The sequence below is a fragment of the Melanostigma gelatinosum genome (genome assembly GCF_949748355.1).
Source record: "Melanostigma gelatinosum genome assembly, chromosome: 10".
NCBI lineage: Eukaryota > Metazoa > Chordata > Actinopteri > Perciformes > Zoarcidae > Melanostigma > Melanostigma gelatinosum.
Genome location: NC_136643.1, coordinates 13,667,756 through 13,686,285, shown reverse-complemented (window position 1 = coordinate 13,686,285; position 18,530 = coordinate 13,667,756). Strand labels below are relative to the sequence as shown.

Here is an 18,530-nt window from a genome sequence, read left to right as displayed (position 1 = left end):
GTCTCATAAGTGAATGCATCTACATTGTAAAATTATCTTAAATAACCTGTAATACACATATCATTTTGTTACCGTTATGGTAGGCTACGCTCCAGTCCATGTCATCAGCCTTGTCTTGGATCCACTCACATGCTCCCTGATCAAAGTTGCAATCCAGCATAAACTCTAGGGGGTAAAACCAAAGGAGCACATTAGGAAAATGTCTTATAAATGGTCATGAAATAACAATGGAACATAAACAGATATTTGATTACTTGATTACTTGATTACATGAGTGACTTGCTGTCACTCATGTCTTGAGATACACACAATATTATTCACAGAGTTGCACATTCTATAGTTTGATAAATTAATTTCAAACAGCGTGTCTATTTGTCTTCCCATATTCTCCGTCGGTGACACATCTTTTACGTCTTTGTATTTTTCATGCTCAACCAGCAGAGAGCGACATTTAACCATAGACTTTGTGCATTTAACCAACGTCACTTTAAAGTCCCCATTTCTGATTTTGCTTTGTTCATTTAGCTGCTATCTGCCAGCATCTCAGCTGCACTCAAATCCACTAGAGCCCATCGAAAAAACACTATATGTAGTAGACCAGGGGTGCCCACACCTTTTCGGCTTGAGAGCTACTTTTAAAATGACCAAGTCAAAATGATCTACCTACATTAAAAATGCTGAATATCTATATATATATATATATATATATTTTTTTTTTTTTTGGTCATTAACTTACTCTGATGACTTGTGACCCGTGTGTTAGAAAATCAAGTGGCAAATCGCGATCGACATATTGGGCACCCCTGGTTTAAGTGGTTTGTCAACTTTTATCATTTCATAAAGAGGTCATTCTTTACCTTCAGGTTATTTTATAAGTAGTAAATCTATTGTCTCTGCTGTCGGAATGTGGAGGTCCAGTTTGGTGGATAACTCACTCTGTGTACCTTATCAATTACTTTTTACAATCACTTCAGTAGTTTACTCATTTAATATTATCACCATCCAGATGAAGAAAGTTGCTATACAATAGAGCGAGGAGTCACTTGGTAGCAGTAGTCAGTCCCCTTAGCTCCCCAACCTCCTGCACCCAAACATCTGCTGCCATCAACCCCGGCTCCTGTGCCTCCGTCTCCAGCCACAGCAGCCTGGCATCAGGGTCTTCATCAGAGAACTGGAGCAGAGACCCTGAGCTCCGCAACACCGACAAACACTGCTTCAGCACCTGATTGGCCTTCCATTTCCCTTCCTTAGACCTCAACAAGGCATCTGTGGTGCCCTTATCAACTATAAGGTCCACACTGCTACAACCGTAGTGCTCGTGGAGCTGTGTGCAGTCCAGCTCTACGAACTCAAGCCGAGAGGAAAGATTGTGAGCTTGAATGGCTTTGGTTTGGACGTGTTCATGCATTAGTCGCACAGCTATGGGGGAAATGTCTGCACAAGTGACCCGGACCGGGAGAGGAGAGCGTCTGTAAATACAGGGCCCGAAAGCAGAAGTGCCACAGCCCATAGCCAGGACTTGGAGCAAACCGTCTGGGTGGGGCTTGGTCTGCAATAGGGGCATAATGAAGTCCCGGACAGCATCGAAGCCAAAGAACCACTCAAAGTGTTTGAAGGTGTTTGTGCTGCTGCTGCTCTCAGTGTAGAAGCGGTCCCAAGTTGCTTTCTTATCCATGTTTTCAATCAGTTCAGCTAGGCAGAAACACAGATGGGATTATGTCACGAGTTAGTGAGTGAACATTAGCAGTAAAACACATACAACTTGCCTTAATGCCTCCATCCTTCTGTCATATTTGGAGGGACTTTATGCTGAAGTAAATTTAAAATCCATCAATTTAATGTGTCAAATGTCTTTTCTTTTAATATATGATTTAAGACCTTTTCTTGGGTCCTTAAAAGCCACTAAGCTCGGCATGAAGACGATCTAGCAAGCTGACAAACTCAAATGACTCAGATTGCTCATTAAAATAAAAAAGCAACATACACTCAACAGTCCTGCATTGAATCCTCCCTTTGTGTACTTTATAATGCTCAGTTCATCTTTAAACTGTTAAATAGATGTGTTGATGTATCCAGGCTGTGTTATATTAGACTGCATTAGCTTGGTGTTGCCAACAAGTTTGCAACTGAGTGTGACGTTATTGCACAACAAAGTGCTACTTTATGGTCAGCTTCTGTAGCTAACATATCGGTGACAATTAGGTAAGACATCAGTGCACACACCTGCAACTCACTTTAACTTTTCTTTCTTACTTATTTGGAGGTTCACGCTATTCCCCCCCAGACCACTCGCTGTGTGCAGACACCCTGCCTGAGTCTCGGTGCAGTGACAATACAATCAAAGGTGTTATGATGTGGTGCGTTCATGGACCCAAATGCAGACTCAGGACAGCAGAGTTATTTTTCAAAAAACAATTTTATTTATTTCTCACAGGCAGAGGAAAAGACAGGAAATACATAGTCAAAAAGGAGGCGTCTCTATGCGCTCCGCATGGGTCCAAGCCGGAAAGTGGCAAAATCCTCTGAGCGGCTGACGAAGCCGACAGGTAAACAGTCACGTCAAACACAGAGGCGCGTCCTCGCGCTCCGCTCTGATCCTAGCCGGAAAGTGGCTGGCAGGCAGGCTGGAACGTCTGTGTGATACCCGAGGCTCGACACAGGAACGCCAAGACTACACAGTTGATCTCCGAGGAACTAACTGGAAGGCTTCTTCGTGCAGGTGAAAACCCGAGGCTCGACACTGGACGGTAGGTAAGTTGAACAGGTAAGGTAACCCTCCGCTCTGATCCTAGCCGGAAAGTGGCTGGCAGGCAGGCTGGAACGTCTGTGTGATACCCGAGGCTCGACACAGGACGTCAGCTAAATTAAACACAAAAACAGATTGTTAGAGCTAGAAGAGCTAGAAGAGGAGCGAGAATAAATAGGAGTGGAGAAGACACAAGAGGAGGGAGGAGATGGGTCACAGCGAGTGGAGGAGCCAGTCCTGACGTGAAGCGTTGTCGCGCCTGAAGGTTTAAAAAAATAAATACAACCATCAGACCACTGCTCCCCATCGTGGAAACAAACCAAGGACTGTTACATCATATAGACTTCTCTGCAGGCAGTTCTGTTAGTCATTCGGTATGTGAGTCTCAATGGGAGATGATGAAAGAAACGTATCAAAGTGTTAAAATAACTGTGTGACATTCAGGTTCTTTGTTCTTACCGTGCTCCTGGTTGGAGGGACTGTGTCCGTGCTGCCAGGGTTGTAGTCTGGTGGGGGACTAGGTGAGGAGCTAGAAGAGGAGCTAGAAGAAGAGAGAGAAAAAATATGAGTGGAGAAGACACAAGAGGAGGGAGGAGATGGGTCACAGCGAGTGGAGGAGCCAGTCCTGCGTTGTAAGGCTGGGATTCTACGGAGGATGATCTGTGGGGCGTCGGGGCGGTTGGGGTCCGGGATGAGGAAAGACCTCCACGTGAAGCGTCGTCGCGCCTGAAGGTTTAAAAAAATAAATACAACCATCAGACCACTGCTCCACATCGTAGAAACAAACCAAGGACTGTTACATCATATAGACTTCTCTGCAGGCAGTTCTGTTAGTCATTCGGTATGTGAGTCTCAATGGGAGATGATGAAAGAAACGTATCAAAGTGTTAAAATAACTGTGTGACATTCAGGTTCTTTGTTCTTACCGTGCTCCTGGTTGGAGGGACTGTGTCCGTGCTGCCAGGGTTGTAGTCTGGTGGGGGACTAGGTGAGGAGCTAGAAGAGGAGCTAGAAGAAGAGAGAGAAGAAATAGGAGTGAAGACACAATAGGAGGGAGGAGATGGGTCACAGCGAGTGGAGGAGCCAGTCCTGCGTTGTGAGGCTGGGATTCTACGGCGGATGATCCGTGGGGCGTCGGGGCGGTTGGGGTCCGGGATGAGGAAAGTCCTCCACGTGAAGCGTCGTCCCGCCTGAAGGTTTAAAAAAATAAATACAACCATCAGACCACTGCTCCACATCGTGGAAACAAACCAAGGACTGTTACATCATATAGACTTCTCTGCAGGCAGTTCTGTTAGTCATTCGGTATGTGAGTCTCAATGGGAGATGATGAAAGAAACTTATCAAAGTGTTAAAATAACTGTGTGACATTCAGGTTCTTTGTTCTTACCGTGCTCCTGGTTGGAGGGACTGTGTCCGTGCTGCCAGGGTTGTAGTCTGGTGGGGGACTAGGTGAGGAGCTAGAAGAAGAGAGAGAAGAAGAGAGAGAAGAAATATGAGTGGAGAAGACACAAGAGGAGGGAGGAGATGGGTCACAGCGAGTGGAGGAGCCAGTCCTGCGTTGTGAGGCTGGGATTCTACGGAGGATGATCCGTGGGGCGTCGGGGCGGTTGGGGTCCGGGATGAGGAAAGTCCTCCACGTGAAGCGTCGTCCCGCCTGAAGGTTTAAAAAAATAAATACAACCATCAGACCACTGCTCCACATCGTGGAAACAAACCAAGGACTGTTACATCATATAGACTTCTCTGCAGGCAGTTCTGTTAGTCATTCGGTATGTGAGTCTCAATGGGAGATGATGAAAGAAACGTATCAAAGTGTTAAAATAACTGTGTGACATTCAGGTTCTTTGTTCTTACCGTGCTCCTGGTTGGAGGGACTGTGTCCGTGCTGCCAGGGTTGTAGTCTGGTGGGGGACTAGGTGAGGAGCTAGAAGAAGAGAGAGAAGAAGAGAGAGAAGAAATATGAGTGGAGAAGACACAAGAGGAGGGAGGAGATGGGTCACAGCGAGTGGAGGAGCCAGTCCTGCGTTGTGAGGCTGGGATTCTACGGAGGATGATCCGTGGGGCGTCGGGGCGGTTGGGGTCCGGGATGAGGAAAGACCTCCACGTGAAGCGTCGTCGCGCCTGAAGGTTTAAAAAAATAAATACAACCATCAGACCACTGCTCCACATCGTGGAAACAAACCAAGGACTGTTACATCATATAGACTTCTCTGCAGGCAGTTCTGTTAGTCATTCGGTATGTGAGTCTCAATGGGAGATGATGAAAGAAACGTATCAAAGTGTTAAAATAACTGTGTGACATTCAGGTTCTTTGTTCTTACCGTGCTCCTGGTTGGAGGGACTGTGTCCGTGCTGCCAGGGTTGTAGTCTGGTGGGGGACTAGGTGAGGAGCTAGAAGAGGAGCTAGAAGAAGAGAGAGAAGAAATAGGAGTGAAGACACAATAGGAGGGAGGAGATGGGTCACAGCGAGTGGAGGAGCCAGTCCTGCGTTGTGAGGCTGGGATTCTACGGAGGATGATCCGTGGGGCGTCGGGGCGGTTGGGGTCCGGGATGAGGAAAGTCCTCCACGTGAAGCGTCGTCCCGCCTGAAGGTTTAAAAAAATAAATACAACCATCAGACCACTGCTCCACATCGTGGAAACAAACCAAGGACTGTTACATCATATAGACTTCTCTGCAGGCAGTTCTGTTAGTCATTCGGTATGTGAGTCTCAATGGGAGATGATGAAAGAAACTTATCAAAGTGTTAAAATAACTGTGTGACATTCAGGTTCTTTGTTCTTACCGTGCTCCTGGTTGGAGGGACTGTGTCCGTGCTGCCAGGGTTGTAGTCTGGTGGGGGACTAGGTGAGGAGCTAGAAGAGGAGCTAGAAGAAGAGAGAGAAGAAATAGGAGTGGAGAAGACACAAGAGGAGGGAGGAGATGGGTCACAGCGAGTGGAGGAGGAACGTAGGGGGACGTAGGGGAACTGTCGTGCCATCTGAGGGTAAAAACACACACAACCCTCAGACCACTGATCCATATCATAGTCATTTCTCATATCACATTGAAAGGATCAGTAGCACAAAGCAGTGTGACTAGATAGAAAGTAAATGTCATACAATAAATGATACGCTCGCAAAAGTATTAGCAGAAACAAACCCAGTACAGTGCAACATGTTTGCATTTGTTTCAGTATTGTTACTGCAGGAGGCCTTCCATATGTCTACATTGACTAAAAGTCAGAAACATATCAGCACTTTTTCGATAGAAAATATCTTTTAGTGGTTCTTTCACTCTGCTGTTCATTGTGTTAATATGTATGAAAAATATCACAAGTATGTAAGAAATGTGTGAATTGTGAGTTAATATGGATTAAATATATTATCATGCGTGCATCACTTGTGATCCGTATCACCGAGAAGTTATATAAATATAAAGAAACAATATTTCTATTAGCATTTCTCAGTTTAAGCTAACGCTGGACGGTCGGGTCTATAAAGCTAACGTTAGCTAACCAAGAAAGCAGCTTTTGTTCAGATAAACTTGTTTAAACTTGGTCTCAACAGTCAAAAGTCAGTCCTAGTGGATTAATATACACTGATAACTGAAAATATTATCAATATTAGGATAAACATCGGTTCAGATAGATACATAAATAAATACATAAAAAACAGTGGTGGAAAAAGTATATAAATATCGCTTTTTTTCCTGCAAAAGTTGATCAGAATCAGACTTACCTTTATCAGTAACGTTAAGTCACGGATGCAGAAAAATCCTGGTTTGAAGGTGTTTCTTGGGAGGTTTCTTCGAGTGAAAGTAGATTTCGGCTTTTTCGAGTGAAAGTAGATTTCGGCTTTTTCTGACGGACCAACGGTTGGAACAGACTGAATTTAGAAAAAATGCACAATTTGGTAAACATGGTAACGATGGAACGTTCGACTGAGAACAGCTCGTTCTTACCTCAGAGTCTCCATCAGGTCCTCAACAGTCCTCCGCTGCACAAACAGACATTAAATACAACTTTAAGAGGAATATATCCACATGAGCTCAAATAATACAACTAACATGACATTGTGACTCAGTCTCCTGTCGCGTTTGAGAGTCACGTGACCTGCCCAGGGGTTAACCACACATTAAGTCTCCATTCAGGCCTATTTAAAAAACACGGTCTCATATAATGTCCAATAATATAGAGATGCATGTTTGCATGGAGGTTTGAGGGTGTCAGGTTGGACCCTGTCCTTGGTCCTATGTGGTCCTCCAGTGTCCACAGATTGACAGCACGTGGACCTGCTGTTTCACGTTTCCTACATTGTTGTGACAGGAAGCCAGAGTTTCAGAATAAGTGACACAAACATCAATTTGAAATAAAATGAAAACATATTTTCTGAGGTTTGTTTACTGGTCCACATCCTGTCTGTCTTTGGGCCATCGTTGGACAAATGTCTCTCCAGAGACATTACATTTACACACCCCTGCATCACACCTGTATTACTCTCTTTGATCCATTTTCTTTTGTTAAAGTAGAAACTTGATGTAACTTTACTAATTGATATTGTGCATAGTGGCATGTATGCACATGTTAAATGAGTTGTTTAACAAGTACTTGTGGGAAGAAGCAAAGTTAGTAATGTGCACGAATGAGTTCTTTGGTCCGAAATATTCTGCTAGGATGAACACTGTACACACTTTGGTTAGATTTTAGTCTACATGATTTAAAACACTGACCAAGGACTTGCTGTCATATAATGTATGTAAATGTAGATAATGGTTGGCTGCTATGTAATAGAATTTGTCACCAAGGAATCAAACCCGAAAAACAAATGCTATTTGTACACTTGAAGCACTATTGAGATTACTTACACTTCTTTACATAATTGTTATTGTGGAAAGCATTTTGTACACAGTCTCATCTATATAGTAGTTACAGACATAGATAAAGACAAATATGATGCATATGTTCATTAATACCACTATATTTGCTGTCATCATTACTGTCTGTTTTGCTAACATGAGTAAAATATAATACAGAGATGTGTTTTATCACATCAGAGCTACAATGATCTCAATAAGTTAATGGAACAAATTGTTTTCCTGTGATGCCAATACACACATTTGTGCACTTCTAGCACTCAACCAAATTAGTTGTCAAATACTGTGTTATGCATTTGTTGGCATGTGTGTATTTGTGTGAACTTTGTAGTTTGTGGTTAGATTTTCCTTGAAAGATGTTTTGCATTCTTTACTTCACAGCTATATTCATATATATATATATGTATATACATATATATATATATATATATATATATTTATTGTTTTCTTCTTTCTACCGTCTTTGCTTCAATTAACTGCTGCACACTCAATCTGCCCTCCCTCTGGAATAACAGTATTCACAGTTTCCTGGCATGAACAGGACATCACAGAACATTGTTATCCTCCTTGTTTGTCCGGCGCACATGCTTGTGTCCGCTGTAGGATGATGGGGTAAGATACTGGCACCAAACTCCTGTCGTGTAAACCAGCAGCATATCTGACCTGTAGCATTGGATTCAGAATAGATTTTGACTGCTACCACTTTTCATAATTTGGCTCAGGATGTTTGGTGCCACCATGATGATTTTAGGATTATCAAATCCTCCTCGAATATCAAATTGTTAGCATTGATTATTTACTGAGAGTAAAGTACAGTACAACTTAGAGCTTTGCGGACAATGTCTTTATGCTACCGTTCACTCACAGGTTTGTTTGGATCATATGTATTGTCTGGCACTGGCCTCTGGCCACTGCCGTTGTTGTGGCATATGAATCACGAGATTCGATCGCTGTTTTTACCGATGCTGACAGTGAGAGTTTGAACTGTTGGGGAGAGACAGTTCTTACATTCTGCAAGGTGGCTAGGCAATCCACATGCTGCTGTCAGTGTCAATAGTGGGCGTGAGTCTTCTTCCTCGTCATATGCCAGTCTGCGTGAGGGTACTCCCGGTGGCCAATGTAGCATGATGGGGTAATATACCCTCACCAAACTCCTGTCCTGTGAACCAGAAGCATATCTGACCTGTAACTTTGGATTCAGAATAGATTTTGTCCGTCAGCACTTTTCATAATTGAGCTTAGTATGTTTGGTGCCACCATGATGATTTAAGGATTATCAAATCCTCCTTGAATATCAAATTGTTAGCATTGATTATTTACTGAGAGTAAAGTACAGTACAACTTAGAGCTCTGCTTATAGGGGGGATATTTTGAAATATAGTATTTATAATCATGCAGTTGTAAATTAATTAACTAACTGTATAAAATGTTGGGATTTACTCTAACCTCCTACATTAGGACAGTCTTGCTATGCTCTCATTCACTCACTCATCTCTCTGGCTCTCGCTCTCTGGCTCCTCTATCAGCTGACAGTGGGCGATTTCGCCACGGCCTCCCTCAGCCAATCATATATTTCCTGTCAAACTTTAAAGACCTGTTCTCTTCTGTGCAGTCAGCTGTCATTTCAGTAGAACCCGATGTGACCCTCCTCCCCATTCATCATCACATCCGGTGTTCAAGGTTTCTTCCACTGAGGGCAGTCCCACTCCACATGCCGTCATCGAGATCTTCAGCCTGCCCCTGCTGTCTTCAACAACTCCACCAGTGTCGACTCGCCAACATTTAAACTTTACTTTGCACATTTTAATAAATGTATTTGTTCACTGTAAATGAAGTTTCTCCTGATTTAACAACCTGTGTCTCCCTGTATAAGTGTGTCAATTATCTCCCGGTGGCTTCAGTTCTATTTATTATGTTTTTTGTGATGTTATGTTATTTCAAACTAATTTGCAATCATAAGAAGCGTGGTCTTTGTTGGTGAAATGTTTCTTATATACAAAGATACAAATATATAGAAGAGTAAAATGTTTTAGGTGTGTTTTCTAGAAACTACAGGTCTGATGAGCAAAGTGGGAACAGGTGTGTAGGTGGGAGGGGATGTCATGTGACCGGGAGTGAGCAGGGGCTGGAGAGAAGGACAGAGAGACAGGACGGGCAAAACCACCAACCCACTAGAAAGTCTCTGCCCTCCCTCGAACTTCTCAGACAGTTTAAGACCCTAGGTAACATAAAGACGAGTTAATGTCACTGTCTCACTATAACCATGTTTTTACTGAGATGTCTTCAGAAGGTACGAACGGAATTTTACTTAGCAACACCACGATGTAAACATACCCCAAAATCATGTCAGACAATCTTAACAAAATATGAAACTGACGAAAGGTAGGTCAATTATCGCTCCTAACTGTGCTTTAATGCAGAATGGGCCACTTAGAATTGTTTTTGATCGTTGACATCTGGGATTTTTCTGAATGAAACTATAGGCTCACTGACCTTTATTCTAATGATGCAAATGTTATGGAGCACAGAATCCAGCATGCTCCTCTAACATTTAGTAGTAGGTTAATACTTTGAAGTTAAGCACAAAATACCTCAGGATTGTACCTCATTACTTCTTGAAGGATGCACAGATTTCTGTTTGCATAAACTTACAACTGACACAATCAAGAGGATTGGAAGACAGTTAGAAAAAAAAACAGATTTATTGTAATAGGACAGTATAATATGGAAGCAAAATGTACAGCAGTTACGTACTGATACTTTTATCATTTGAACTTCAAAAAAGTTATTCATCTAAGATTGAATTTCAGATTTAATTCACCTAATAATCCACATTACATGATTATTTTCACTTCACTTCAGCAATCACATACACGACAAAGGACTAAGCACAATACTGTTTCATCTAACTAAAATACAGAGTAAGCATTTCCACCTATTCCTGAGATCTGGGTGATCTGTATCTTCAGAGACCATTGTGAAAATCACGATGGAGAATGAAGCCGAATGTACCAATGTAGCAGCATGGTGATTAAGTAAACATGCATGCAGTGAAAGTACAGATCTTCCCTTGAGACCATATCTGTATCTTTATGTGGATGTCTTGAAAGACAGTGTGAAACTCCAGACCAACATACAGACAGGAAACAGGAATCTTTGACATGTGTCATATTTTGTAAATCCGGGGTGGAGCTTCTTAAACGAATGGACTGACATCCTCTTGACAGGGCCCTGAGGTCAGCACAACATTGTCCAGTCCAATCTCTCCTCCAACATCTTTCCCATGCTGAGCTTCAAAGACAACCTGAAAGACATTCAAAGGTACCATAGCATCTTCAGTTTGTAGATTCGAGAAGTGATTCAACAATATTGGGCTTGTCTTTCAAACATAGGCCACCGTGAACCACAAAAGAGTGCTTTGGCTGGTTTTATTCTTGTTAGCTGTTACAGCGCTATAGTTCAACGATCGTCGATTGAAAATACGTGTTATGAAACTATAACATTACTCACAGATTCTGGCGCTTCCTCTTTCCAGGCCACAGTGAGGAGCTCTGTCTGCCAGCCCTGGTCTCTGCTTTGGCTCTGCTCCCATACGGGGTAAGCATTATTATTATCCAGCAGCACCCTGAGAGTTCCCACATTGTGACCCACCACACGGTAGTCAAAGGTGAGGCAGAAGCTGCCCTGCTGGGTCCGGTCACTGAGAAGCAACTTCAGTTTGGCTGTATCCTCCGGCTCCCCGAGGAGCCCACTCATGGATATGTAGTACTCAGCACCTGAGAGAGTGTGTCTCATAAGTGAATGCATCTACATTGTAAAATTATCTTAAATAACCTGTAATACACATATCATTTTGTTACCGTTATGGTAGGCTACGCTCCAGTCCATGTCATCAGCCTTGTCTTGGATCCACTCACATGCTCCCTGATCAAAGTTGCAATCCAGCATAAACTCTAGGGGGTAAAACCAAAGGAGCACATTAGGAAAATGTCTTATAAATGGTCATGAAATAACAATGGAACATAAACAGATATTTGATTACTTGATTACTTGATTACATGAGTGACTTGCTGTCACTCATGTCTTGAGATACACACAATATTATTCACAGAGTTGCACATTCTATAGTTTGATAAATTAATTTCAAACAGCGTGTCTATTTGTCTTCCCATATTCTCCGTCGGTGACACATCTTTTACGTCTTTGTATTTTTCATGCTCAACCAGCAGAGAGCGACATTTAACCATAGACTTTGTGCATTTAACCAACGTCACTTTAAAGTCCCCATTTCTGATTTTGCTTTGTTCATTTAGCTGCTATCTGCCAGCATCTCAGCTGCACTCAAATCCACTAGAGCCCATCGAAAAAACACTATATGTAGTAGACCAGGGGTGCCCACACCTTTTCGGCTTGAGAGCTACTTTTAAAATGACCAAGTCAAAATGATCTACCTACATTAAAAATGCTGAATATCTATATATATATATATATATATATATATTTTTTTTTTGGTCATTAACTTACTCTGATGACTTGTGACCCGTGTGTTAGAAAATCAAGTGGCAAATCGCGATCGACATATTGGGCACCCCTGGTTTAAGTGGTTTGTCAACTTTTATCATTTCATAAAGAGGTCATTCTTTACCTTCAGGTTATTTTATAAGTAGTAAATCTATTGTCTCTGCTGTCGGAATGTGGAGGTCCAGTTTGGTGGATAACTCACTCTGTGTACCTTATCAATTACTTTTTACAATCACTTCAGTAGTTTACTCATTTAATATTATCACCATCCAGATGAAGAAAGTTGCTATACAATAGAGCGAGGAGTCACTTGGTAGCAGTAGTCAGTCCCCTTAGCTCCCCAACCTCCTGCACCCCAACATCTGCTGCCATCAACCCCGGCTCCTGTGCCTCCGTCTCCAGCCACAGCAGCCTGGCATCAGGGTCTTCATCAGAGAACTGGAGCAGAGACCCTGAGCTCCGCAACACCGACAAACACTGCTTCAGCACCTGATTGGCCTTCCATTTCCCTTCCTTAGACCTCAACAAGGCATCTGTGGTGCCCTTATCAACTATAAGGTCCACACTGCTACAACCGTAGTGCTCGTGGAGCTGTGTGCAGTCCAGCTCTACGAACTCAAGCCGAGAGGAAAGATTGTGAGCTTGAATGGCTTTGGTTTGGACGTGTTCATGCATTAGTCGCACAGCTATGGGGGAAATGTCTGCACAAGTGACCCGGACCGGGAGAGGAGAGCGTCTGTAAATACAGGGCCCGAAAGCAGAAGTGCCACAGCCCATGGCCAGGACTTGGAGCAAACCGTCTGGGTGGGGCTTGGTCTGCAATAGGGGCATAATGAAGTCCCGGACAGCATCGAAGCCAAAGAACCACTCAAAGTGTTTGAAGGTGTTTGTGCTGCTGCTGCTCTCAGTGTAGAAGCGGTCCCAAGTTGCTTTCTTATCCATGTTTTCAATCAGTTCAGCTAGGCAGAAACACAGATGGGATTATGTCACGAGTTAGTGAGTGAACATTAGCAGTAAAACACATACAACTTGCCTTAATGCCTCCATCCTTCTGTCATATTTGGAGGGACTTTATGCTGAAGTAAATTTAAAATCCATCAATTTAATGTGTCAAATGTCTTTTCTTTTAATATATGATTTAAGACCTTTTCTTGGGTCCTTAGAAGCCACTAAGCTCGGCATGAAGACGATCTAGCAAGCTGACAAACTCAAATGACTCACATTGCTCATTAAAATAAAAAAGCAACATACACTCAACAGTCCTGCATTGAATCCTCCCTTTGTGTACTTTATAATGCTCAGTTCATCTTTAAACTGTTAAATAGATGTGTTGATGTATCCAGGCTGTGTTATATTAGACTGCATTAGCTTGGTGTTGCCAACAAGTTTGCAACTGAGTGTGACGTTATTGCACAACAAAGTGCTACTTTATGGTCAGCTTCTGTAGCTAACATATCGGTGACAATTAGGTAAGACATCAGTGCACACACCTGCAACTCACTTTAACTTTTCTTTCTTACTTATTTGGAGGTTCACGCTATTCCCCCCCAGACCACTCGCTGTGTGCAGACACCCTGCCTGAGTCTCGGTGCAGTGACAATACAATCAAAGGTGTTATGATGTGGTGCGTTCATGGACCCAAATGCAGACTCAGGACAGCAGAGTTATTTTTCAAAAAACAATTTTATTTATTTCTCACAGGCAGAGGAAAAGACAGGAAATACATAGTCAAAAAGGAGGCGTCTCTATGCGCTCCGCATGGGTCCAAGCCGGAAAGTGGCAAAATCCTCTGAGCGGCTGACGAAGCCGACAGGTAAACAGTCACGTCAAACACAGAGGCGCGTCCTCGCGCTCCGCTCTGATCCTAGCCGGAAAGTGGCTGGCAGGCAGGCTGGAACGTCTGTGTGATACCCGAGGCTCGACACAGGAACGCCAAGACTACACAGTTGATCTCCGAGGAACTAACTGGAAGGCTTCTTCGTGCAGGTGAAAACCCGAGGCTCGACACTGGACGGTAGGTAAGTTGAACAGGTAAGGTAACCCTCCGCTCTGATCCTAGCCGGAAAGTGGCTGGCAGGCAGGCTGGAACGTCTGTGTGATACCCGAGGCTCGACACAGGACGTCAGCTAAATTAAACACAAAAACAGATTGTTAGAGCTAGAAGAGCTAGAAGAGGAGCGAGAATAAATAGGAGTGGAGAAGACACAAGAGGAGGGAGGAGATGGGTCACAGCGAGTGGAGGAGCCAGTCCTGACGTGAAGCGTTGTCGCGCCTGAAGGTTTAAAAAAATAAATACAACCATCAGACCACTGCTCCCCATCGTGGAAACAAACCAAGGACTGTTACATCATATAGACTTCTCTGCAGGCAGTTCTGTTAGTCATTCGGTATGTGAGTCTCAATGGGAGATGATGAAAGAAACGTATCAAAGTGTTAAAATAACTGTGTGACATTCAGGTTCTTTGTTCTTACCGTGCTCCTGGTTGGAGGGACTGTGTCCGTGCTGCCAGGGTTGTAGTCTGGTGGGGGACTAGGTGAGGAGCTAGAAGAGGAGCTAGAAGAAGAGAGAGAAGAAATATGAGTGGAGAAGACACAAGAGGAGGGAGGAGATGGGTCACAGCGAGTGGAGGAGCCAGTCCTGCGTTGTAAGGCTGGGATTCTACGGAGGATGATCTGTGGGGCGTCGGGGCGGTTGGGGTCCGGGATGAGGAAAGACCTCCACGTGAAGCGTCGTCGCGCCTGAAGGTTTAAAAAAATAAATACAACCATCAGACCACTGCTCCACATCGTAGAAACAAACCAAGGACTGTTACATCATATAGACTTCTCTGCAGGCAGTTCTGTTAGTCATTCGGTATGTGAGTCTCAATGGGAGATGATGAAAGAAACGTATCAAAGTGTTAAAATAACTGTGTGACATTCAGGTTCTTTGTTCTTACCGTGCTCCTGGTTGGAGGGACTGTGTCCGTGCTGCCAGGGTTGTAGTCTGGTGGGGGACTAGGTGAGGAGCTAGAAGAAGAGAGAGAAGAAGAGAGAGAAGAAATATGAGTGGAGAAGACACAAGAGGAGGGAGGAGATGGGTCACAGCGAGTGGAGGAGCCAGTCCTGCGTTGTGAGGCTGGGATTCTACGGAGGATGATCCGTGGGGCGTCGGGGCGGTTGGGGTCCGGGATGAGGAAAGACCTCCACGTGAAGCGTCGTCCCGCCTGAAGGTTTAAAAAAATAAATACAACCATCAGACCACTGCTCCACATCGTGGAAACAAACCAAGGACTGTTACATCATATAGACTTCTCTGCAGGCAGTTCTGTTAGTCATTCGGTATGTGAGTCTCAATGGGAGATGATGAAAGAAACTTATCAAAGTGTTAAAATAACTGTGTGACATTCAGGTTCTTTGTTCTTACCGTGCTCCTGGTTGGAGGGACTGTGTCCGTGCTGCCAGGGTTGTAGTCTGGTGGGGGACTAGGTGAGGAGCTAGAAGAAGAGAGAGAAGAAGAGAGAGAAGAAATATGAGTGGAGAAGACACAAGAGGAGGGAGGAGATGGGTCACAGCGAGTGGAGGAGCCAGTCCTGCGTTGTGAGGCTGGGATTCTACGGAGGATGAGCCGTGGGGAGTCGGGGCGGTTGGGGTCCGGGATGAGGAAAGTCCTCCACGTGAAGCGTCGTCCCGCCTGAAGGTTTAAAAAAATAAATACAACCATCAGACCACTGCTCCACATCGTGGAAACAAACCAAGGACTGTTACATCATATAGACTTCTCTGCAGGCAGTTCTGTTAGTCATTCGGTATGTGAGTCTCAATGGGAGATGATGAAAGAAACGTATCAAAGTGTTAAAATAACTGTGTGACATTCAGGTTCTTTGTTCTTACCGTGCTCCTGGTTGGAGGGACTGTGTCCGTGCTGCCAGGGTTGTAGTCTGGTGGGGGACTAGGTGAGGAGCTAGAAGAAGAGAGAGAAGAAGAGAGAGAAGAAATATGAGTGGAGAAGACACAAGAGGAGGGAGGAGATGGGTCACAGCGAGTGGAGGAGCCAGTCCTGCGTTGTGAGGCTGGGATTCTACGGAGGATGATCCGTGGGGCGTCGGGGCGGTTGGGGTCCGGGATGAGGAAAGACCTCCACGTGAAGCGTCGTCGCGCCTGAAGGTTTAAAAAAATAAATACAACCATCAGACCACTGCTCCACATCGTGGAAACAAACCAAGGACTGTTACATCATATAGACTTCTCTGCAGGCAGTTCTGTTAGTCATTCGGTATGTGAGTCTCAATGGGAGATGATGAAAGAAACGTATCAAAGTGTTAAAATAACTGTGTGACATTCAGGTTCTTTGTTCTTACCGTGCTCCTGGTTGGAGGGACTGTGTCCGTGCTGCCAGGGTTGTAGTCTGGTGGGGGACTAGGTGAGGAGCTAGAAGAGGAGCTAGAAGAAGAGAGAGAAGAAATAGGAGTGAAGACACAATAGGAGGGAGGAGATGGGTCACAGCGAGTGGAGGAGCCAGTCCTGCGTTGTGAGGCTGGGATTCTACGGAGGATGATCCGTGGGGCGTCGGGGCGGTTGGGGTCCGGGATGAGGAAAGTCCTCCACGTGAAGCGTCGTCCCGCCTGAAGGTTTAAAAAAATAAATACAACCATCAGACCACTGCTCCACATCGTGGAAACAAACCAAGGACTGTTACATCATATAGACTTCTCTGCAGGCAGTTCTGTTAGTCATTCGGTATGTGAGTCTCAATGGGAGATGATGAAAGAAACTTATCAAAGTGTTAAAATAACTGTGTGACATTCAGGTTCTTTGTTCTTACCGTGCTCCTGGTTGGAGGGACTGTGTCCGTGCTGCCAGGGTTGTAGTCTGGTGGGGGACTAGGTGAGGAGCTAGAAGAGGAGCTAGAAGAAGAGAGAGAAGAAGAGAGAGAAGAAATAGGAGTGGAGAAGACACAAGAGGAGGGAGGAGATGGGTCACAGCGAGTGGAGGAGGAACGTAGGGGGACGTAGGGGAACTGTCGTGCCATCTGAGGGTAAAAACACACACAACCCTCAGACCACTGATCCATATCATAGTCATTTCTCATATCACATTGAAAGGATCAGTAGCACAAAGCAGTGTGACTAGATAGAAAGTAAATGTCATACAATAAATGATACGCTCGCAAAAGTATTAGCAGAAACAAACCCAGTACAGTGCAACATGTTTGCATTTGTTTCAGTATTGTTACTGCAGGAGGCCTTCCATATGTCTACATTGACTAAAAGTCAGAAACATATCAGCACTTTTTCGATAGAAAATATCTTTTAGTGGTTCTTTCACTCTGCTGTTCATTGTGTTAATATGTATGAAAAATATCACAAGTATGTAAGAAATGTGTGAATTGTGAGTTAATATGGATTAAATATATTATCATGCGTGCATCACTTGTGATCCGTATCACCGAGAAGTTATATAAATATAAAGAAACAATATTTCTATTAGCATTTCTCAGTTTAAGCTAACGCTGGACGGTCGGGTCTATAAAGCTAACGTTAGCTAACCAAGAAAGCAGCTTTTGTTCAGATAAACTTGTTTAAACTTGGTCTCAACAGTCAAAAGTCAGTCCTAGTGGATTAATATACACTGATAACTGAAAATATTATCAATATTAGGATAAACATCGGTTCAGATAGATACATAAATAAATACATAAAAAACAGTGGTGGAAAAAGTATATAAATATCGCTTTTTTTCCTGCAAAAGTTGATCAGAATCAGACTTACCTTTATCAGTAACGTTAAGTCACGGATGCAGAAAAATCCTGGTTTGAAGGTGTTTCTTGGGAGGTTTCTTCGAGTGAAAGTAGATTTCGGCTTTTTCGAGTGAAAGTAGATTTCGGCTTTTTCTGACGGACCAACGGTTGGAACAGACTGAATTTAGAAAAAATGCACAATTTGGTAAACATGGTAACGATGGAACGTTCGACTGAGAACAGCTCGTTCTTACCTCAGAGTCTCCATCAGGTCCTCAACAGTCCTCCGCTGCACAAACAGACATTAAATACAACTTTAAGAGGAATATATCCACATGAGCTCAAATAATACAACTAACATGACATTGTGACTCAGTCTCCTGTCGCGTTTGAGAGTCACGTGACCTGCCCAGGGGTTAACCACACATTAAGTCTCCATTCAGGCCTATTTAAAAAACACGGTCTCATATAATGTCCAATAATATAGAGATGCATGTTTGCATGGAGGTTTGAGGGTGTCAGGTTGGACCCTGTCCTTGGTCCTATGTGGTCCTCCAGTGTCCACAGATTGACAGCACGTGGACCTGCTGTTTCACGTTTCCTACATTGTTGTGACAGGAAGCCAGAGTTTCAGAATAAGTGACACAAACATCAATTTGAAATAAAATGAAAACATATTTTCTGAGG

The 18,530-nt window shown here is 43.7% G+C and overlaps 1 protein-coding gene and 1 pseudogene across 2 annotated transcripts; both read right to left on the bottom strand.

Annotated features, from left to right (window-relative positions):
- Window positions 1-1,019: 1,019 nt before the first annotated feature.
- Window positions 1,020-8,729, bottom strand: LOC306783085 (citrate synthase-lysine N-methyltransferase CSKMT, mitochondrial-like; annotated as a pseudogene). Its single transcript has 2 exons — window positions 8,612-8,729; window positions 1,020-1,692 (listed from the first exon to the last, which is right to left on the bottom strand). The product of its transcript is annotated as a citrate synthase-lysine N-methyltransferase CSKMT, mitochondrial-like (transcript).
- A 3,701-nt stretch (window positions 8,730-12,430) lies between these two features.
- On the bottom strand, window positions 12,431-13,066 carry LOC306783862 (citrate synthase-lysine N-methyltransferase CSKMT, mitochondrial-like; the record flags this gene model as incomplete). Its single annotated transcript, XM_079277682.1, has 1 exon — window positions 12,431-13,066. The coding sequence occupies one exon, from the start codon at window positions 13,064-13,066 to the stop codon at window positions 12,431-12,433; it is 636 nt and encodes a 211-aa protein (XP_079133808.1).
- Between the last annotated feature and the right edge of the window lie 5,464 nt (window positions 13,067-18,530).